Below are 24,954 nucleotides of genomic sequence, written 5' to 3'. Positions count from 1 at the left end.
TAAATGATTGAATATTACTAGAATATACAGTTTAGCTTACAATTGCGTTTTTCGACCATTTCGGTAGAGTCAAAGTTGACCGAAAGTTGAAATTTTTGCACTTAACGTTATTTATATGAAAATATTTCGAAACTGATAAAAGCTACAACCATGGGTTGTTTTTTGTTGTATTGTGCATGAAATTGCGCACATTTCCATATATAAAACTTTATGTAACGGCAAATTTAAAAGGGTGCAAACATTAGGACAATCGCACGAAAAAATTTATCGGAAGAGTTATCGCACGAATGTGAGGAAAACGTTTTTTCATAAATTCACCATAAATCGAAATATTGTGCTGGAGACGTCCAATTTGTTGCAAAATTAAGGCAAATGATTGCATATTACTATAATGTAAGAATTTTAGCTTACAATTACGTTTCTCGACCATTTCTGTAGAGTCAAAGTTGACCGAAGGTTGAAATTTTTGCACTTATCGTTATCTATATGAAAATATTTCAAAACTGATAAAAGCTACAATCATGAGTATTTTTTTGTTGTATTTTACATGAAATTGCGCACATTTTCATATATAATACTTCATGTAAAGGATAATTTAAAATGGTGCAAAAATTATGTCAAAGTGACGAAATAATTTCCGAGATGTGTACTGATACTTTTTAGTGCGATAGAAAGAAATTCGCGCTTGCGCGCCTGCGTAGCGATTGTAAAAAACAAAATAACGCCTTGATCCGTGAACTCCCAGCATCCCCAAGGCGCGTGATACAAAAGTTTTCGGCTGGTAGGCCTATAAGTATTTTTCCGCGAATTTTTTAAAAAAAACTTTTTTGAGCCGACGTATGATACGTCCAATCGGCATACGGGAGACATTTTGACTCGACGTTTAAAACGTACCAATTCGGCGTAAGAGGGTTAATTACGAGGTAGAGGGAATTAGATATTAAAGGACATTTGTAGCTCGATGTATGTATATGAATCACGGTAATGTGATATGACTCATATAATGGCTACGTGCTGTCAAAAGCACTACAACACGACTGAGGTCGAGGTGGGTTGATGCCGTCTCCAAATCAACGAATACCTGAGCGCGAAAGGTATTTGAGGGTGAGAGATGGCATAAAAAATACTTATAGGCCTACCAGCCAAAAACTTTTGAATCACGCACCTTGGGGGATGCTGGGAGTTCACGGATCAAGGCGTTGTTTTGTTTACAATCGTTACGCAGGCGCGCAAGCGCGAATTTCTTTCTTATCGCACTAAAAAGTATCAGTGACACATCTCAATAATTATTTCGTCACTTTGACATAATTTTTGCACCATTCTAAATTATCCATTACATGAAGTATTATATATGAAAATGTGCGTAATTTCATTTAAAATACAACTAAAAAATACTCATGATTGTAGCTTTATCAGTTTTGAAATATTTCCATATAAATAACAATAATTGCCAAAATTTCAACCTTCGGTCAAACTTTGACTCTACAGAAATGGTCGAAAAACGTAATTGTAAGCTAAAACGCTTATATTGTAGTAATATTCAACTATTTACCTTAATTTTGCAACAAATTGGAAGTCTCTAGCACAATATTTCGATTTATGAAAAAACTTTTTCCTTACGTCCGCGCGGTAACTCTTCCGAAAAAAATCATACATGCGATTGTGGTAATGTTTGCACCATTTTAAAATTAGCCGCTACATAAAGTTTTATATATTTAAATGTGCGCAATTTCATGCACAATACAACTAAAAACAACCCATGGTTGTAGCTTTTATCAGTTTTGAAATATTTTCATATAAAAAATGATAAGTGACAAATTTTCAACCTTCGGTCAATTTTGACTCTACCGAAATGGTCGAAAAACGCAATTGTAAGCTAAAACTCTTTTGTTTTAGTAATATTCAATCATTTTCCTTCATTTTGTAACAAATTGGAAGTCTCTAGCACAATATTTCGATTTATGGTGAATTTATGAAAAAAATAACATTTTCCTTACGTCCGCGCGGGAACTCTTCCGAAAAAATCATACAAGCGATTGTGGTAATGTTTGCACCATTCTAAATTAGCCATTACATAAATTTTTACATATGAAAATGTGCGCAATTTCATGTAGAATACAACGAAAAATAATTGAAGGTTGTAGCTTTTCTCATTTTTGAAATATTTGCATATAAATCACGATAAATAGAAAAAAAACCATGTTCGGTCAACTTTGACTCTACCGAAATGGTCGAAACACAATTGTAAGCTAAAACTCTTATATTTTAGTAATATTCAATCATTTACCTTCATTTTGCAACAAATTGGAAGTCTCTAGCACAATATTTCGATTTATGGTGAATTTATGAAAAAAACTTTCCTTCCCTCCGCGCGCGGATTCTCCGCCATAAATCTCCGAATTGCGTACATCGCATTCTCGGAAAATTTGCTCCGTATCATATTAGGCATTTCATAGAGTTTTATATATTAAAATGTGCGCAATTTCATGTAGAATAAAAGGAAAAATATTTGAAGGTTGTAGCTTTTCTAATTTCCGAAATAATTGCATATAAAAAAAAAATTTATAAAATAAATTTGACATTTGGTCAACTTTAACTCGTCCGAAATGGTCGAAAACTGCAATTGTAAGCTAAAACTCTTACAGTATCGTAATATTCCATCATTTATCTTCAACTTGAAACAAATTCGAAGTCTCTATAACAATATTTAGATTTATGGTGAATTTAAAAAAATATATATTTTTTTACGTCCGCACGTTACGAATTCATGCATCATTTTGTGATAATATTTTCTCTGTGTTGCTTTTATCGTTTTACAATGTGTTACATATCAAAAAGATTGCAATTTAGTTTACATTACAACGAAAAAAAAAGTAACTTGTTACCTTTAACCGTTTTGCGCACAGCACTATTTGAATACAATTATATATGAAATTTCATTTTTGTGCTATCATATATCGCATTATTTATATATGATAATGATAATTGTTAGCATTTCTGATGGTTGCATACTAAACTTCAGGCAATGACAAAAAAAGGAGTCAAAAATGAACTCTTAATCTTCAAAACTAAGCGCGCTGTGATTTTTTGAAAAAATTATTTTTTCCGCTTCCGCGCTCACTCCAAACCGGCCCCGGCATTCGGGAGAGGTTTTGATTTTTACTGCTTCGGCGTTTAAGGGTTAACTGACATCCTGGATTTGTATGGTTTCACAGGTTCGTGCTTGGGAGCCGCCAATTTGCTTATCGCCTAAAAAATTCCCCTTCTGTTAAGCATATATGAAAATATATTAATTCTGAGGTAGAGCGAATTAGATATTAAAGGACATTTGTAGCTTGATGTATGTATATGAATCACGGCAATGCAATATGACTCATATAATGGCTACGTGCTGTCAAAAGCACTACAACACTACCGAGGTCGAGGTGGGTTAATGCTGTCTCCAAATCAACAAATACCTGAGCGCGAAAGGTATTTGAGGGTGAGAGACGGCATAAATTTATAGCCTCTTGCAGTGGTGGGGTGGGTAAAAGCTTCACTGTCGTCCTGGATTTGTATGGTTTCACGGGTTCGCACCCGGGAGCCGGCAATTCTCTTATCGCCTAAAAAAATTCCCCTTCGGTTAAGCATATATGAAAATATATTAATTCTGAGGTAGAGCGAATTAGATATTAAAGGATATTTGTAGCTTGATGTATGTATATGAATCAAGGTAATGTGATATGACTCATATAATGGTTACGTGCTGTCAAAAGCACTACAACACTACCGAGGTCGAGGTGGGTTAATGCTGTCTCCAAATCAACAAATACCTGAGCGCGAAAGGTATTTGAGTGTGAGAGACGGCATAAATTTATAGCCTCTTTTGGTGGTGGGGTGGGTAAAAGCTTCACTGTCGTCCTGGATTTGTATGGTTTCACGGGTTCGCACCCGGGAGCCGGCAATTCTCTTATCGCCTAAAAAAATTCCCCTTCGGTTAGGCATATATGAAAATATATTAATTCCGAGGTAGAGCGAATTAGATATTTAAGGACATTTGTAGCTCGATGTATGCATATGAATCACGGTAATGTGATATGACTCATATAATGGCTACGTGCTGTCAAAAGCACTACAACACTACCGAGGTCGAGGTGGGTTGATGCTGTCTCCAAATAAACGAATACCTGAACGTGAAAGGTATTTGAGGGTGAGTGACGGCATAAACTTATAGCCTCTTGCAGTGGTGGGGTGGGTAAAAGCTTCACTGACGTCCTGGACTCGTATGGTTTAATGGGTTCGCGTCCGGGAGCCGGCAATTCTCTTATCGCCTAAAAATATTCCCCTTCTTTTAAGCATATATGAAAATATATTAATTCTGAGGTAGAGGGAATTAGATATTAAAGGACATTTGTAGCTCAATGTATGTATATGAATCACGGTAATGTGATATGACTCATATAATGGCTACGTGCTGTCAAAAGCACTACAACACTACCGAGGTCGAGGTGGGTTGATGCTGTCTCCAAATGAACGAATACCTGAGCGTGAAAGGTATTTGAGACGGCATAAACTTATAGCCTCTTGCAGTGGTGGGGTGGGTAAAAGCTTCACTGACGTCCTGGATTTGTATGGTTTCACCGGTTCACGCCCGGGAGCCGGCAATTCTCTTATCGCCTAAAAAAAAATTCCCCTTCGGTTAAGCATATATGAAAATATATTAATTCCGAGGTAGAGCGAATTGGATAATAAAGGTCATTTGTAGCTCGATGTATGTATATGAATCTCGGTAATGTGATATTACTCATATATATATATATATATATATATATATATATATATATATATATATATATATATATATTGTATTTTCTACCACTACATATCAATCATTCGTTAATGGCTTGATTATAAAGATAAAACCTGTATGGACTTACACACAGCTACTAATTTTTTCACCTCTGGAGATGTGTGACAAACGAATCATGTGTTAAAGTGAATACAATCATAAATGCATATGTGTATATAAATACATACATGCATACATATATATATAATTCAAGCAATATAATAGTCCTTTCTGTGTAAACTCCCTGTCATTTCAAGCCCCTTTAGTGGGTTGTAAATTTTTATGCTAAGAGCAAGTAGTGTGTAACGTTCCCCACATGTTCCTCGCCTTAGTACTGATGTTAGAATGCAATCTATTTGCAGACAAACACCGTGCCTGATAGTGGGAGAAATTGGGAACCCTTTGGAATAAGGCTTGCATTGAAATAAGCTGTTTGCACAAAATTTTTATCTGCATGTCTGGTTAATTTCCCAGCCACGTGTTTCTGGTAGATCGACAATCAACCACCTCATTAGCTCCTGCACCTGCATAACTTAATGGTCATTCAAATGCCTTTTACATCCCCCTTTGTCACTCAGCCTCCAGCACCTAATTTATGATATTTATACGTGATAAGAGTTGCACGATCAGTTGAGTCAGTGATAGCAACTAAATCACTTGGAAGGAGTCTGAAGTTGCCAATTCTGAAGGTTCAGATGCACTCCGATGTAGCTAGTTAGATCATAATGGCATTACACGTACTGATTAGCCACGAGTGATGAAATTCATTCATATCATATTTTGTTCCTAAATACGACAAGTAATTGTTTACATTTTATGGAAGATACTTTTCTTTTGCAGATTAATTGTGTGACCCCAGAACTCAGGTAGCAGCACTTTTATCTCATGGATTTCTTTTTCAGTACTGCTTATTTAACTGTAGGGTTTAAATATTCGATTGACGAGTTGAGCAACTTCATGTAACAGTTTTTTATGACAAGGTCAAACTTATCTAGCTAACATTAAGTTGTAAATACTTCTGAAAATTATGAATATTGAGTTAAAACCCTGAAATCAGCTTGCGTGACAGATGTAAACAGAGAGAGAGGGAGAGAATGGAGAGAGAATTCGCCCTTTTGTAGATGATTTAGACTTAATCATATTTAGGACGCGTTCTTCATGGTCTTGGGAAAGTATATGAGGGGTGAAAAGTAATTAAGATACCTTTTATAGCAGGGAATATGAAAGAACTTTCGAGGTAAAGTTGAAAGTCACGTTCCCAAAGTGAATCAGGAAGTTCTAAGCTTCTTTTTATATTAATGTTCACAAATACTTGAATGAAATGTCCGGCTTTGTTAATAGTTTTTTATTTCTTTATTTTTTACGATTGTTTCATATCTTTCAAAATCAGTGTATATGAAACCATTTCATCAGTAACATGTAGGGACAGTAACAGAGTATATTGTAAGAAATCTTAGGCGAAGTAGGTAAGATACCACTATTTTACTTTTATCTCAGTCATGTTTTTTTTTTTTTTTTTTTTTTTGAGAATTATGTTCATGATTTAGTACAATAGTAAAATCTATGTAGTCAGTTTATGTTTTTAGGTCATGATGATCCCTTGTTTTCGTAGTTTTCGAGGTATAAGAATATCATATTATTTCCTATATTAAATAGCTAGGCGTTAAAAGTTTCTTGTACTACGACTGAATCGATCTGAATGAAAGCTCTCTTGATACCTCCTCGGTTTTCGGTAGTTGAAACATTCTGTTATGTTAATGATGGCCGCCGATTGATCTCGATCTTTCACCAGAAACATTTTTCATTTGCATATGATACTTCACCTGGGACTGTTAATATATTACTAGAATGTACATTTTCATTCAGTTATCATACCATTGTTCAGCTTTGCTGCGTCTCCCACGCTTACTCAGGTGTCACCAGGCCACTGCACTGGAGCAATGTCGGGGCAGATATTGCAGGGTTGTCGACCAGCGCGTCTAACCATCTAAGAGGAGGCTCCCTCTACGCGACTGCTCTCGCACCTCCAGTCTCTCTTCCGATCATGGTATGCTCCACAACTCATTTTGAATTTATATCTTATATTTTAGGTTTTCGTGCTTTAATTAACTAGACTTCTTAGAATAAAGTTTAAAATCTTGCAGAAATCCTTGTTTTTCTTTTCCCTGGTTTATTTTTGGGAAAGCATTTTTTTTTTTACCTCCTGTTACGCACCTTTCAAACGATTTTCAAAGTAAAATCATAACTTTGCTCTGTTCTACGTAATTTGAAAGATAATATCTTTTTCATTTCTTGTTGTCTTATTTGTCTATCTTAAAGTAAACATTCGTAAAATTACGAAAGTTTGTCCGTTCCCTTTGTGGATTGCATCTCTGCCAAACAATAGCATTTCATTATCACAAGTCATAATTGTGTGAATAGAGAAAAAATCCCCTCAGTGTTAAAAATCAATTTTTCCATTTAGGACCACAGAGTTTTAACTTCAAGCTCCAGTGTCAGAGCATACGTAAATAGGCTCTCGTGCACTGATCAAGAGATCATAAAGTCTTAAAAAAACGATTTTGCAAAACTGAATGGAATATCAAAGCAAGAAAAAGTAAATGTATGGTAAGCTTAGAGACAGGATTATGAATAAATATACAAATAAAAAATCTGTAGTATTCATAAACTAATGCACTGCAACCTCCTTTAGCCTTGTAGATATGAACATTCGTGGCATTTCCACATTCACGGAAAAATGCTAAAACCGGGAACATCGCTGTTGATGCCATACGCGGCCCGGAAGATGCTTAAGAAATTGTCAAGGTTAAAAAGTAAAATTCGTTTAGAGAACTGAGATTTAATTTCTGTAAAAGTTTTGCTGAATGTTTGAAATCCTTATCGTATCAGGACCAAAGACGTTGCTGATATTATTATATTATTGATCAGTGACATATTGAATTTCACATGCAATTGGAATTTCTGACCTCTAAAATATTTTTTACTTTATCAATATTAAGAAGTTTTACAATACCAAAATTGCAAAGAAGTGTTGGAACATTCTATGTATGAAAAATGATCTGAATGTCCAAGGATTTCTTCCTTTGTTCATTTCCGAGCTACTTCTCCACTTTCAGTGCCGGTTCAGAAAGCTCTTACGGCCCTTGTGATAAAGCACATGAGCATTTCTATAGTACTTACGAATGGTCACACTCTATCCGCGCCTGTTATGCTTTCAAATGTCATTCACTGTTAATAATCGACATTTTCTGTTGAGGAAGTTGTGAAGTCACCCCTAAGCAATGATATGATTACAATGTCTCAGTAATAAAACATTGAAGCCATTTTCTGTTGAGGAAGTAGTTCAGTCACCCCTACGCAAGGCGTATGAAGCATGTGAGGGCTTGATACTGGCGACCAGTCAGTCCTGAGCTATTTTTAACGATCAATCTAATGATGTAAGCTCCCCCACTTCTGTTAACACGCTTCAGACTATGCCCACTGGAACCTACCTACTTAAGCTCCGGCACAAAGTAACTCACATTCCAGCTCATCCATTGGAGGGTACAGTGACATCTTACATAGTCCCATATCTATTTCAGTTTACCATTCTATGCTAAAACAAATTGCATTAAATAGTAAAATATTAATAGCTTTATCATTCAAGATAGGTTTCTGTCTTCCCAATGAAAACCATTTGTTTTCATACATAACTCACTCATTTTGGAAAAAGGAAAAAATCAACCTGGAAGGGCTTTTTCAAGGATCCATATGAATATGCTGGACTTGGTCATAGTTAATTTATATCAGACATTAAAAAAATTTGAAAGTTGTAAGTATTCTTTACACTGGCATTGTAAGGACAATGCTTTTTGCTTAAATGTACAGATGTAGTTTTCTTGTCCGTGTTGTAACTCATATTATTATATTAAGCACTTTACAGCCTTGCCGCCGACATAGCATTCATATATGTTAACTCAGTATAGCAAATAATATTCATGTAAATTAGCATGTCAAGAAACACAAATCCTGGTGGGATCGTGTCATTTTTGTGTCAGTGTCGGTCACGCACTACTGATCCATCCACACACCTGTTTATAACCTGAGCTCACTTGTAAATAAATTATCAGTGCCTGACCACCTGTCTCTCTCTCTCTCTCTCTCTAAACCTTACGCTGGTGACCCTGGATTGGATAGGTGACACAAGCAGTTTTGGCTCAGCCATTAAAGGACTAACTACCGCCGCTCACCTTCAGAGACCTTTAGCGGATTTATTATGGCACCTCAGTTTAGGTCGCTGAGAATTCCCTTCTGAGGACAACACCAACGCCTTTAGAGGAATAACTACGGCACACCTACCAAGGACTATTTAGGAGTTCATTCAGTTTACCAGGTTTTGAGAAAGACATGCTGTGCTCCACAGCAGCCAGTACCTTAGGGGCAGCCAACAACCCCCCTACCCCTGCCTCACCCCAGAGGGCAGACGCATCCCCTTCTGTGAAGCTGCCACCATTTGCCGCCAAGAATCCAGCTGCATGGTTCATGCGTGCGGGAAACCAGTTCTGGACTGCGGGCGTCTCTGACGAAGTCCCGAAGTCTGACTTCGTGTTGGCCATGCCAGAGGAAGTCTATGAGCAGACAGGCCACGGATAATCGCACAGCCAGACGCAATACACTACACCCATCTAAAGGTGAAGATGATTGACACTTTCTCCCTTCCCACCAACCACAGAACCGCCTGAATCCTCGACCTGGTAACAAACCCCATACGAGATAGAGACCCACAGTTCTCCTGGAAAAGACTGATAGACCTCATCCTCCTGCTTGAGTGGGACGACAATGGGCAATGCAAGGAAATCACCCTTAAGTGGGAGATATTCCTTCGTCAGTTGGAACCAGAGGTAAGGAAGCAAATAACGGAGATCCACGCCCTATCCGATGAGGAATTGGTTGCGAAAGCTTGCAGACTGACCGAGGCCTCCTGGGCGGCCACCTTTTCCATCTCATTGATGCCTTCAATCAACTGCCTGATGGAGGAAGATGCAGCAGGAACAGAAGCTGCAGAAATCAACGCCATACAAAAAGGATCCCCAACATAGCAGCGAGGTGGAAACCCAGCATGATGCTTCTACCATAGGAAATTCAGCAGATACGCCAAACGGTGTGAAAAACCAAGCTCATACAACCAGTCAAAAAACGGGCCGCACGTTTTCAGAGGCCACAACCCATAGGTTTCTACATTCACGACGAGATCTCCGGCAGGAGGATGTTAGTAGATACCAGAGCTATGCAGTCGGTGTTCCCACCTTCGGAGTAGGATCGCAGCCATGCCCCCGACAACACCACTACCCTGATGGCTGTGACTGGGACCCCCATCCACTCCTTCGGCACGAGATCTCGCAGGATATCCATCCTGGGTCTGACCTACATGTGGCCTTTTATTATCGCCGAAGTCAGGGCCCCCTTCTCGGAGCAGACTACCTGGCACAACATGGGCTCCTGGCTGACGTGGGCCACAAATGCCTCCTTGACACAGGGACCTGCCGGTCTTTTCCCCTCACCCCAGGACCAAGAATTCCTACCATCTGCTCTGTAGGACCCCACAAATACAGCGCCCTTCTTCAGGAGTTCCCCATCATATTCAAGCCAGAACTTCGTCAGGTGGCCGGAACCCAGGTCAAGCATGGCATCTACCATCACATTGCGAAGCCAAAAGGGCCTTCGCAGAGATGGAACAGATGGGCATCTGCAGGAAGGCCTCCAGCCCGGGGGCATCACCCCTCCACATGGTCAAGAAGGCGGACAGGACCTGGAGACCTTGTGGGGACTACTGTAGGCTGAATATGGTAACTACTCCAGATCATTAACCCCCTCCGAACATGCAGGACCTGACGGGGGGGCCCTTCATGGGGCAACATTATTCACAAAAATTGACCTTCTCAAGTCATATTTTCAGGTACCAGTCAACCCTGGCGACGTCCCTAAGACAGCCATCATCACGCCGTTCGGGTCCTACGTCTTCGCCTACTCCACCTTCAGCCTGAGGAACGCCGGAGCAACCTTCCAGCGACTGATGGACAGCATACTAGGAGACCTGCCCTTATGCGTTTCCTAGTGGACGACATCCTCATTTTTTCCAGGACACATCCGAGCCGTTTTGCAGCGCCTTCAGAAGAATGGATTGGTCGTCCGTTTTGACAAGTGTATTTTCGGCTCCAAGAAGGCATCCGCCCCATAACGTCAAAGGTAGCCGCTGTAGAGAGATTCCTGATGCCAACCATGATCAAGGCACTGCAGGAGTTCATCAGGATGGTGAATTACCAAGGCCGATTCATACCAGACATCGGAGCACCATTTCCCCCCTGACAGAGGTCCTGAAGGGGAAACCAAAGAAGCCAGTGTGGGAGACAGCGCAGCAACAAGCTTTCCTGCAGATGAAGACATCTCTATCCAGGGCAGCCACCTTGGCCCACCAAGAACCCGCAGCACCCCTACAGCTCGCCACCAACGCCAGCAATGTCGCCTGTGGAGCAGTCCTGGAGCAGGTGATTCACGGAGTGCCCCAACCACTCTCCTTCTTCAGCAGGAAGTTGGAGCCTGCCGAGACCCGATACAGCACTTTTGACCGGGAATTACTAGCGGTCTATCAGGCCGTTCAGCATTTCCACTACCTGCTGGAGGGGAACCCTTTTACCATCAGAACGAACCACCAACCACTGATATGCCTTTAAGAAAGGAGAAGATCCCTGGTCCACCTCGGGATCAACTATGAAGACTTAGCCCAGGAACAAGCAGCCGACCCTGAGTTGCCAGCCTACCGAACTACAATCACCTCTCTCAAGTGGAAAGCCGTCCCCTTAAGCCCGTCAACAACGACACTCCTCTGGGATGTCAGCACAGGAGGCCCTCACCTGCTAATCCCAGCATCCTGGAAAAAGAAGGTCTTCAAAATCATCCAAGGCCTCTCGTATCCATTGGGTTGAACAACAACTCGCCTCCTGACAGAGAAGTTCATGGGGCATGTCATCCAAAGGGACTCTCGGAAGTGGCCGAGACAATGCATCCCATGCCAGAAGAGCAAGATCAGCAGGCACACTGAGTCAGCATAATCGGTAGTTTTCCCCAGCCAAGCGGAGACTCAGTCATATCCACGTAGACATCATAGGGCCCCTTCCTCCGTCAGGAGGTCACAGATACTTCCTCACAGTCATCAATCGGTCCACCAGATGGCCCGAAGCGACACCTTTGACGGAGGCCACCACCAACGCCTGTGCAGACAACATTATGACAGACCAAGGAGCTGCTTTTCTGTCATATCAGTGGGTCGCCCTGGCCCGCTTGATGGGGACGTCGTACCACAGAACAACCGCCTACAACCCCGCAGCCAACGGTATAGTGGAGAGGTTCCCCCACTACCTCAAGGCCTCCCTGATGGCAAGTTGCTCCAGCGACAATTGGAAGATGCAGCTACCTTGGGTCCTCCTCAGCCTCCAAACCGCTCCGAGGGCCAATGACGAAGCATCACCTGCAGAGAAAGTCTATGGGGAAACCTTGGCAGTCCTAGGAGAGTTCTTCCCATTGTCAACCGATACCGAGGAAATCTCGATTGCCAGGCTGCAAGAATCTGCAGGGAAATTCACCCCCTGCCTCAAGACTTTCTCTGACAGGACAAGTCATTTTCAGCCCAAGACCCTAGAAACAAGCAAGAACATCTTCGCCACCACGATGCACACCGGCCACCCCTGACAAGACCATACTGTGGCCCTTTCCAAGTTCTCTGCCGCTTGGAAAAGGCCTACCTCCTGCGTATCAACGGACGAGAGGATTGGGTTTCCGTCGACAAGTTGAAGCCAGCTTTCCTGACAGAGGAGGGCACCACCCACCAGCCATCCAGAATACCACCAAAAGAACTTCCTTCCCCCGAGATCCCCAGACTATACCAACAGCGCCACGGCCATCAGAAGACAGCAGTCGAACCCCCCAGGATTTGCTCCAGGGTAGAATAATGCCACCGGGGCCCCCGGAGATCACGGAAGACGAGAGCCCCCGGAAGCAGTTAGTGTCACGGACAAGGGGTCACCTCCACCCTCCAATATACTACAGCGACTAGTATTCAGCCTCCCAATTCCTATGCATCATCCAATGTTCACTGCCATAACCATTGTCTTGGGGGCGGGGTGGGGGGAAGTATTTGTAAGGACAACGCTTTTTGCTTAAATGTACAGATGTAGTTTTCTTGCCTGCGTTGTACCTCATATCATTATATTTTAAGCACTTTGCGGCCTTGCCGCCGACATATCATTCATATATGTTAACTCAGTATAGCAAATAATATTCATGTAAATTAGCATGTCATGAAACACAACTCCGGGTCGGATCGTGTCATTTTTGTGTCAGTGTCAGTCACGCACTACTGATCCATCGGCACACCTGTTTATAACTGAGCTCACCTGTAAATAAATTACCTGACTACCTGTCTCTCTCTCTAAACCTTACAACATAACTGCCTCTAACAAGTGATTCACTATACCATCGTATTATAAGAGAAAACTACCAGAAATATAGGGAGTAGGGCAATTTGTATGACAAGATCCTCCTGCCTGACCTGACAGCAAGAGGCTGGACAGAACATGGCACTGAACTCTTTTCAAGAAAAAGGTCAACAACTAATATGCCAGCATCAGCATGGATAGATATTTAACTCTTTGAGCGCCACAGAATGCATTGGACGTAGAACACGTCTGGGAAAACTGCTTAAAAAAAACAAAAAAATAGCTCCGGACATTCTACCAAAACATACTTTGTCAGGCATGTGGCCCCAGCATAGTCTGCGTGTTCCGGGGCCTCATGATGCGACAGAAATTCATTGTTCAGTTGGTGTGATGTCATGAACAATGCCGTTGCACATAGTCTTTTTTTTGTCACAAGTCATAACTGTGTTGTCCGAAGGTGTTTTTTGCTGAAAATTTCAACGTAATTTTGTGAAGCATCTACTCTGGTTTTGGTTTTTTAAGATGCCATAGGTGTTATTGATGTGAGCAATGAACAAGGCCGTTGCACATAGTCTTTTTGTCACAAGTCAAACTTTGTTGTCCGAAGGTGTTTTTGCTGAAGATTTCAATAATTTGGTTGAATCACCTACTCTGGTTTGAGTTTTTTAAGATGAATAGGTTATTGATGTTTCTTTTATTCACATCGCATTTCTAATTTTTGCCATGAAACATTTATGTGCATGTTTTTTATAAGTATTACAGAATGGAAAGATGTCACACATACACAAACAGGTCTGTATACACACACACACACACACACGTTTTCATTACTTGTCACCGAGACGCGTCTGTCACAACCAGAAATCTATCAAATTTTTCTAACGTTATTTACCCTTATATTTTTTTCCCAACATATTGAAAACTATATATATATATATATATATATATATATATATATATATATATATATATATATATATATATATATATATAGATGAAAAGAAAATTTTATCAGCTATGCAATAAAAAAATACTTACTATGGAAGTGAAGTAAGATATGGCATACAAATTTTCATTTTTAGCTGCACTTAGCCTAAGAATAAAGTTCTATCGTTTGACGAAAAAAGGAGCCCACATGAGCTCTCTAGAATAAAATTTAATGACGCCGAAGTGATTTTAGAAAAACTTTTTCTCACGTAGTCTAGCTTTAACTGAAACCGGCAAAGTGAGAAATTTTCGTTTATTTTCTGTTTATATATATATATATATATATATATATATATATATATATATATATATATATATTTATAAATGAATAGGAAATATTATCAGCTATACGATAAAAATAATTCATATTCCTGTTACTAACAGTTTTTGTGCTGGGACAAGTAAAGTAAGATTTGTTATACAAATTTTTATTTTCATTTACGTAAACTCAGTTTTTTTTACTTTATATAACGCCCAAACTATTAATCCTAATGGATGGAAATACAAGTTGCTTAGGAGAGTGAAAAAAAATTTAAGTATGAATCAAATTTTCTTCTTTTCTTGTAAATGCCAAAGCGTAACATATTCTGTATGACAGTACATATATACAATGAATCGATCTTCTGTAATTGATTATAATGTCTCAGAAATTAAACACAAACACTATTTACACTCCAAGTGTTTTATGTACATTACAATTTGTTGTACTCGGTTAATTAATGTTCAGGGTTTCGAAGTTCAGGATGCTAAAGTTATTGCTTATGAACATCCCGCTCCCTAGTCTCTGCTAGAAGTCACCTTTGTATTCCCATTACCGTTAAATTGTTGGGCAGTTTTCCTAGCAGACTAATGAACACACTGTAATCCTCAGAAAGGCTGTGATGCTCCTGCAAAGTGCTGCGTCATCGCACACATGTGGGCGCTCTATTCTATGGAAACTTTCCGTTTTCCTTCCATATGATTTTGTTACTCAGATCATAATAAATACATCTCATGTTGAGAAAACTTGCTGAATAACTTGACAGAGTTACGCAAAATAAAGAAGTTCACCTTGCTTGAAAGGAAAGGCACCATAGCAACTTGTTCATATTCGGGAAAACTTGATCAACGAAGAATGAGGAAGAGTTGGTCTTTTTCTGCTTGGCTTCAAGAATTATTGAGAATGACTTTATTATATCATTATCATTTCCTAAATGCAACTCCCTGTTCATCTTCTGTTATCATGAATGATGATTACTTGTGTTATTTCATTTCCCCCCTTGAACCTAACCAAAAGAAATCACTATTGCATAATTACATGACTAATGATCATTCAGTTTCCAGTGCCAAACTAAAAGGAATGTTACGACGTCGTATTCATAAGTCATTTTATTGTTCGTTCCCAGGGTCTTTCCCGCGGTCGCACTCCTGGACTTCCAGTATTGCATTCTAAAGTCATCTCTGAACCAGACGTACATTACTGCATGGAAACTCATCAGACTCAGGTAATATTATTCAGTGAATCAATCTCCACAACAAGACTCCTAATGTTTCGGACTCATAGTTAATGGAGACAAAATTTACTCACTTTTAAGAAGAAACATTTTTCACTCACACATAAATGACAGGAAAAAATAAACACCTTGAAATAAATCCTGACCAGTTTTGCATTTGCATATATATATATATATATATATATATATATATATATATATATATATATATATATATATATATGTATATATACAAATATATATATATAAATATGTATATATACATACACACACACACACACACACACATATATATATATATATATATATATATATATATATATATATATATATATATGGGGATACAATCCACAATGAAGTAAATTCCTCTTGTAGTTTTTAAACTACAAGAGGAATTTACTTCATTGTGGATTGTATCCCCATTTACTTAGAGGTACGACATAGTACCTGGCTTCTGCATATATATATATATATATATCTAGATATATATATATATATATAATATATATATATTATTATATAATATATATATCATATATATATATATATATATATATATATATATATATATATATAGCAAATGCAAAACTGGTCAGGATTTATGTCAAGGTGTTTATTTTTTCCTGTCATTTATGTGTGAGTGAAAAATGTTTCTTCTCAAAAGTAAGTAAATTTTGTCTCCATTAACTATGAGACCGAAAATTATATATATATATATATATATATATATATATATATATATATATATATATATATATATATAATTTTCGGTCTCATAGTTAATGGAGACAAAATTTACTTACTTTTGAGAAGAAACATTTTTCACTCACACATAAATGACAGGAAAAAATAAACACCTTGACATAAATCCTGACCAGTTTTGCATTTGCTATATATATATATATATATATATATATATATATATATATATATATATATATATATATATATATATATATATATATATATTTATTTATATATATATAAAACTATATATATATATATATATATATATATATATATATATATATATATATATATAGTATATATGATAGAACAAACGGGCATCCACACAGTTAAAAAAAAGATTCACACTGTTAAACAGCAAAATGAGAGAGAAGCAGTAAATTCAGTAGCATCCGGATTTAGTGCTTCATTTACAAATCTTGTTCAATCCATGCTCTGCTGTCACATCTCGGTTTAGCATACATGGCCATCACAGAATAACCTGACTTCCACGTTCCAATATTCACCAAAGTCACCTGAACCACATGGCAACCCCCAGCTTTATTATTGTAGGCAATGTTCTGTCCATACACTGTATCAAAAGCAGGTCAAATCTTGAAAATAGATCAGTACAGTCTGAGCATCTTTTGTATGATTCGACCTCTGCAGTTTTGTATATTGTATCTATGCAGGTAGGCTCACACCTTTACTTCAGACCAGTAAAACGACCTTCCTTGAAATTAATACATTTTACTTTTTTTTTAAATAAATGGATCGAGTTTGTGCATTCCTTGGCTTACATTCATAGTTATACAAAAGAACTCTTAAATAAAACTAGATTCTATGATATTTCATTCTAGTATTATTTTGGAATAAACTCTGTTTAGCCCCTGTCCTGTTGCTAGCATGAATAATTTTGCTAGCATGAACAAAAGCTGCTTTGCTCTCCTGAGCATGTCTTGTACATTTTTAACGTTATTTATTCTCTTCTCCAATGATTTTCCAGAAGGAACACTGAAAACTTTCACATGATGCACATGAGTCTTTGTAAGTGCATGTTTCATTGTAATTTGTTCTTAAATTCTACATTAACTGCAAAGTTCCCAAAAAATGGGACTTTGAAATTATTTCTGTATGGTAGTACGTACAATCAGGCTATAGATTGTTGCATCTGTTCCCTAACTGTTTCAGACAAAAGATGCATGGCAGTATTCAGCAAGTGATATTTGGCAGCTATTTCTTTTAATAGGCATTTGTGTACTATTAAATTTTCATAACCAATAATATAATCTTTCACAGTCATTATGTAAATATATAATTGATCATAATATTGGCGAATTGTTTACCAGAATCATCTAATTGGCTTAAATCCTAAGACTCTACTCTTGTTCACAAAAATTAAAGTAAAACAAAATATTTCCGTATAATATGAACATCAATAAAGGTTTCGTAGTATCAAGTCGAACTGGAATGTAACATCAATAAATTTTATATAATAAAACATTGATAAATAAAATTACAATAAAGTTTTTCGAATATAATCAAAGAACAACAAAATCTAATGATAAACGTATAGATCCTTTCAAAGAACAACAAAAGCATATCATGTTTATTCTATATAATATATTCAACAAAAGTAGTTTGTCAAATATTACTAGTCTTGCCAGTTTCAGTCTATGTACTTATACATTAACACATAATATGTTGTTACCATTTCTTCTTTATATAACTCTCATTAAAGCATTTATCCGAAGACATAACATTCCCAGTTTCCTTATGTGATGTATTTGCATTCTCCTTCATCTTTGTAAACATATTCTATTTCAGTTCTAATTTTTTATTATATTAAAAAGAAAATTGACAGTAAATAATACATATAGGTTATCATGCATAAGAATTAATCTGCTCTGTATTCAGCATTCCAGGCACACCAGCCTAACCTCATAGTTTACGCAAGTTATAATATGAATAACTGTTTGGTGATCATATCTTACTTATTAATGCCTTACTTTTACCAGAAAGCTCTTTAAACAGGTGATAATCAGATGACATCAGCAGAGACGACAAAGGCTTCCCACTCTTTTTCTTTGTGTAAAATAACATTCATTATATTAGGAGAAAGATCTCTAAATAAATAATACTCTGATAAGACGATTAGCATAACTGTTTATATCAAAACGTATTGAAATCTCGCAATAATTTTGATCAAAATAAAAAAAATGCACAAAACAAGGAATTTTCTTTCTCTTTTGATTTAACTTGTTTTAAATTGATTTTCTTTTTATATTATCAAAAGTTTTTTAAAACGAGATATGATATATCAGGAATATACAAAAGAAATAGGATCCAAACGATATATTCTATAATGTGGTGCAAGGTTTTATAGCTTAAATGTACAAGCAGTTTCCCTTTTGTGTTGTAAGCTTATCTGTTACCATAAAAGGTCCTTCTTATCGTATTGTCTCAAATAAATCAGGATATTTTAATCTATCGCCTGTATTCCTAATTACATCTATCTCACCATTAATATACTCAGGCTTATATTTACATAGTTCTCCTAAAACATGGATGTAACAACTGCTTTCTTTACTGCTTTGGTCAGAATAAAATACTAGGTATAAATCCTGACTAGTTTTGCCTAAGTCATCTTCAAGAGGACAGATACATAAGGTGGTGGAAATTGACAAAATACATCCTAAAGTGACAGTACAACAGTATGTAGTGCGGACGGCTGGAGAAGAATTTTCTCACATATATAAGTAGAACAAACACAAGGAGGAGCATTAAATTCAGTTTCCAAGTCCACTGAAATTTATTGATGGGATTAATACTTTTGATATTAAAATAATGCTAGGCTGCCCTTTTCGAATTGCCTAATTCGCTGAAGTAATAATAGGTTTAAAAACAGTGTTTACAGAAAACTCCAATATTTGTGCGTAGGAAGAAATATTGGTGGGTTTTTTGTACACACTGCATTTATAGCCCTCATCAGTTCAGCGCTGAAAGGAATTGCCAACGTCTCGCAACGATTTAAGTGAAGTTTTTGTCTTAAACACATATTCCATATATTTCCCTGAAAGAACAATGATTAAGTTTTAAAAATATCAGACGACAACAGCTTTTTCACTTGACCCGCCCATCTCGCACACAAGTAACCTGTCAATAAAACTAGTGTCCCATCATCTTCTAGTTTTGATTTACAATGGAAATTCATCATTTAAACCTTAATAAAAACATCATGATTCATATAATACATCTCAAACACTACATTTAAAAAATATGTGGTATCAAAAATCAATTTGCAATATCAATCCAGCTTCAGTGCAATTACCACATAAATCAGAACCTTTAATATTTAAAATATTCAACCAATAATTTTCGCCAAGTTCCCTCCTACAGCCGAAATTTCTAATACATTTGTACCTTAGTTAGTTTTAAGTAGATTCGGGAAATCGGCCACATTAAAAACGTTTAACATAGATTCACTTTCCATAGACATTTACTAGACAAATATAAGTTCCTCCACCGTATATGACATGTTTTTGGGTTGTCCTTGATCAATAAAAGTTACGTGTATCCACATAATGTTAACCGCGAAGGAATGTTCTCTCCCTTATCTCCATCCTCGCCGCTCGGATAGTACCCTTCAACAGTCCTTTGCTCTATCGTGGGGAAAGTTGCGCCTTCCCGTAACCACCTCAGACACCAGCGGTAAACTCGCATCCATATAAAACGGCGCTTATATTAAGTACTGACACTACTCAATCGTATGCCTCTGACAGCGTTACCACCACCTATACCACAGATTTGTCCTCAAATTCCCTCACAACCGTTTCAGATCGGATGTGATCAACGAATTATATATAGCCCTATTGTTCATCACTTGCTGAAAGCCCTATGTATCTTATTTCATTCCTAGTTAGACAAAAACCACTTCACAGGTGATTTCATAAGCCAGGTGCACAGAAATATATATATATATATATATATATATATATATATATATATATATATATATATATATATATATTATGTGTGTGTGTATGTGTGTGTATGATAATTGCTACTTCTACATTCACGCTGTAACTGGTGGGCGCCAATTAATGAAAACATCTATAAGATTTGTCGACTCGTACACCTACACCGAAAGTTCACAAATACACATTCACCACCTGCATATGATTGAGTGCTTTCTGGGGATTATTTAATTACGAAAATTTATCATGACGTATTGGTAGTTAAAATATAAAAAAAAAAAAATTTTGTTTGCCTTTTGGAAGGTAGTTTTTCTTTTAGCCTTCTATTCATTAAAACACTCAACAAACCACAACAAATCTCCAGTTTGAAAAAATATCTGAAACACAGTGTTGTCACTCTAGTAATCTTTCTTATTGAAATATTTACACACCCCCTCTTTGAAAATTGACTGTCTATACCTTTGGTTGCGTAAAATGGTAGTGTTTCTTTTATCATTAATGAAATGTTCGGGTATATTCTTGTTAGAGCATTCTTATATTTAAACAGTAGAACTCGATCTAATTTAAATTGCTGTGTTCTATCCTTTGAAGCCTCTGGGTACCTACCCCTTGCTTTGCAGTACCTCCATGCCATCTCTCCACCGCTTTCTAGGCGTTCCTTTCCTTCTCTCATAACCCACCCGGATTAAATGTTTTTTCACGAACATACCTCCTTCCTCTCTTACCATATGACTAAACCATCTTAAAACACTCTAATCCATACTGTCGCCGATGACAACCTTTTAGCCATATCTGTATACATCTACATTTCTCACCCTTCAGTTTATTTAGGCTGCAAATATAATAGAAGCCATTCATTTCTACGGCGCCAACCTATTTCCTTCATTCGCATCCAGTATCCACACTTCAATTCCACCCAGTCCATTCATATTTTACCGCCTTGGCTTCCATAGACAGCTGAAGTTTCGTATCAGACCTATCCTCTGATTGATGGAAATTTTACGTCATTAGGCATCAGAGGATATATTTGTAATGTGAAATGGTCACTTAGTTTGACGTCAATGTATTTAAACTGAATGTCTCCCTACTGACATTTCCATTTGTAAACAACTTTTTTTTATTTATTTTATTTTCTTTCTTTTGCTACATTTCACAATAAATCAGGTATGAAGATTCTGTAAGAAATTAGGGTTTACCAGTTTTCATTGCTTTTATGGTCTCTAATTTAAACAATTTTCTTCTCTAACCATACCATCACCATTGCACGTACTTCAAAATATATACATGAATCAGGTGCTTGGATTCATTCCCAACCAAAATTGAAATTCATTGCTCCGTCTTCCTGGTTTTCATTTCCCCCCACAAACCTACAATCGCTCACATTTACTCTCAGCTTTGTCCTCAACAAACAAACAGTTTTATTTTTCCACTAGTTCCTCAACTGTCCCTAATCAATACCATATCATCAGAAAAACAGCCTTCCTACCATAGTCACTTCATTATTTCACAATTTGTGTACCTGTGTATAATCTTTATATTCTGCCTTCTATCCATAAAGATATCAAACAGATGTAATTGTAATAGCCACAATGCCCTCTTAACTTCTTAAATTCTTTGCTCTTTATTGGATATGCTTGTCACTACAAAGCCTTGAGATCCGACTTCAAAGAAATATGAAGAAATTATGATGTCCCGTAGCGGGAAAAGTGGTCAGGTCAGCAAGGTGACCTCGTCATGATTATGGTATCACGGTTTCGTTTCCCACTACCGGACATCATGATTTCTTCATTTTTCTTTGAAGTTGGATCACAAGGCTTTGTAATGACAAGCGCATCCAAAAAAGAGCAAATAATTTGAGAACTTAAGAGGGCATTGTGGCTATTACAACTACATTGGTATCTGGCAAAAATGACCAGTAGAGTCTACATCAAACAGATATAAGGACTTATTTCGAACCCATCATCACACCAAACCAGTCACTCTTCTGTTTACAGATTCTATCCCTTTCTTTACATGCAATATGAAATTTTTTTTTATCGCTCTCAGCAACTTAAATTCCATTCCATGTTTTCACAATACCTTCCACTATATATTTCTATCAGTTCAATGAAAGTTTTTTATTTTCGGACCATATGTATCAGTTGCAGCTTATTTCCTTTACTTTTAAGTTTCTCATTAAAAATTCTTTTAACAAATGCTCAAGTTAACATACCATTTTCCTTGTCTAAACCCAAATTTTCCTTCCCTTATCAACCTCTCCGACATTTTCTTGGTTTTTCCAGGGTATACTAAGTAATCTTACATCCAAATAATTCTCACTGTTATGGAATAACGACTCCTCTCACCCATTCTTTAGGGAACTTCTTCCCATCCAGATATAACTTGCAAACACTAGCCACTCAGTCACACCATAACCACCGTAATAGCGCCTACTATGCCATCTCCGATAGAACTCCATCAACTTTTGTTGTCTTTGCATAATGTTTTCCCAGTATATTATATATATATATATATATATATATATATATATATATATATATATATATATATGTGTGTGTGTGTGTGTGTGTGTGTGTGTGTGTGTGTGTGTTAGCGAAATTCTATATAAGCATAGATAGTTCCTATCGTATAATTCTTATATATCTTACACAGGATGTTGCAAAAGTGGCCGTTTTGTCCACCTCTTTTTACATTAATGGCAAAGGAAATCTGGGAAAAAGCGTCAGCGTCCAAAGCCTCCATCATCCGAAATGCGAAGGTTCCCAGCAGCTGTGCAGACTGTTTTCTCATAAAGCCAATTCAACCTCTCGACACCTCAACGAAAGTCCTATGCGTGGACTCCCATATAACCTTGAAGACAGAATGGGTCCGAAACTTTCAGACAACTGCCAGACTTTCCTCCATCCCCAAAGGATTATTCAAAAGAGTATATCGAAGATTAAGAACGATAATAGACCTTTATCTTCCTGTAGAGTAGGTAGATCTTCTACGAAAAAGTTATATCCTGCGACTCATACGGATATAGGAACGGGGCTAAACGCTGATGGAATTCCTAGAATTGGCACAGCTTTGCTGGCAGATCTACCAAAAGTCGAGAGCTGTGTCTGAGAAGTATAATTTGATTTTTTTTAAAGGTCCTATGGGATAAAAGTATTTTCCTTAGATGCTAATGAAATAAGTTTAAGTAATCAAGGCAGAGCTTGCAACAGGAATTATAATATTAATTATGAAGAGTTATCTGTTTTCATTTGTTATTTATTGAAAACTCGGGCTGTGTGAAGGGCAATATTACTTTCTATTGTAAATCTGTTAGTCTTTTATAATGAAATAAAGACCAAATGTGTTCTTGTTTTACTTCATACCTTGAGGTATGGAGTCGAGCAGAATCGTCGTTTATGGCCAATCCTTGTGCTCAAATAGCAAGTGTGATAGTCTGGCATCCACGGTGACTGGGACTTCTCTAGCTACTTTCTGATATATACTCATTTTCTACTCATTCGTAGCAAGTGATTAAGTGAATGAAAGAAGGTTGGGACTCAACTCAAGAAAAGTAATATTCTGGAGTTTTAAAATTCATTTCAAAACCACCGTGAAGCTGATGTAGAAGAATGACGAAGACGGTGGATTCGGAGTCCGCTCATCTTCTCCGATGGAATGGTATGAAAGGGTAAGTTAGTTAATTGGGGCATAACAGATTCATCCACCGATAATTCATTTGAAAATTGTTGGGGAAATAGACAGAGGGTTCACCTTCATATCACTGCATTGTTTGGTCAGCTTTATTGTTTGTTTCCATTTTTGTTTACATATTTTTGCCGATTCACTCTGCTTATCCAACATTTTCAATTTTTTGGTCTTAGTAATCATTCAAACTATTTTATAAAATGCATAACGTTCAAATACGAAAGAAATATAAAGCCATATATTTTCTGCCGCTGTCTGTATATATTCCCATTCTGTATTCAACAGATATCTGAGTGTGTGTTGATACAATTAAGGTTTGATGTTTATTTGAATAAAGAATCACGACCAGATTCAAATGTGTTCTCTAACACAATTCACTGTAGTTTTTCTTCCTTTTTGTGAATTCATCTTTTTTCGATTTAACCTGATAACTATGTTCTCACTCTTGAATGCACTTCATTGTGAATTTATGTTCTGCAATTCGTAGGAACGAATTGAGTTTGGATGTCAGTTCAATAAAGAAAAAAAACGCTTTTCGTAAATGATTCCTTTTATTAGATGAATTGTTTCTACTTCATATCTTATAATGAATCATTTAAAGCTTTTATGCTCTCCCTCTCACTGATTCTCTCTCTTGTTCATATACACCTGCAAATACTTTTTTTAAAGAAGTGAGAAAACAAATATTTTGTCTAGTAGATCAAACGTTCCTTCAGTAAATTATAGGAAGCTGCCGAAAATTCTGAATTGCGCTGAATCCCTCCCTGCTCATAGAGGCAATAGGAGAC

At 37.2% G+C, this 24,954-nt stretch overlaps 1 protein-coding gene across 1 annotated transcript in view; it reads left to right on the top strand.

Moving 5' to 3' along the window:
* Positions 1–24,539, top strand: part of LOC135195701 (uncharacterized) — a 249,855-nt gene extending 225,316 nt beyond the window's left edge. The window contains 3 exon segments of the mRNA XM_064222101.1: positions 6,742–6,875; positions 15,672–15,770; positions 23,135–24,539. Of these exon segments, the coding sequence (XP_064078171.1) occupies positions 6,742–6,875; positions 15,672–15,770; positions 23,135–23,590 (689 nt within the window). The 3' untranslated portion in view covers positions 23,591–24,539.
* Positions 24,540–24,954: the final 415 nt, after the last annotated feature.

Source organism: Macrobrachium nipponense, chromosome 16 (genome assembly GCF_015104395.2).
Source record: "Macrobrachium nipponense isolate FS-2020 chromosome 16, ASM1510439v2, whole genome shotgun sequence".
NCBI classification, from domain to species: Eukaryota; Metazoa; Arthropoda; class Malacostraca; order Decapoda; family Palaemonidae; genus Macrobrachium; species Macrobrachium nipponense.
This window is presented reverse-complemented; position numbering and strand designations above follow the sequence as displayed.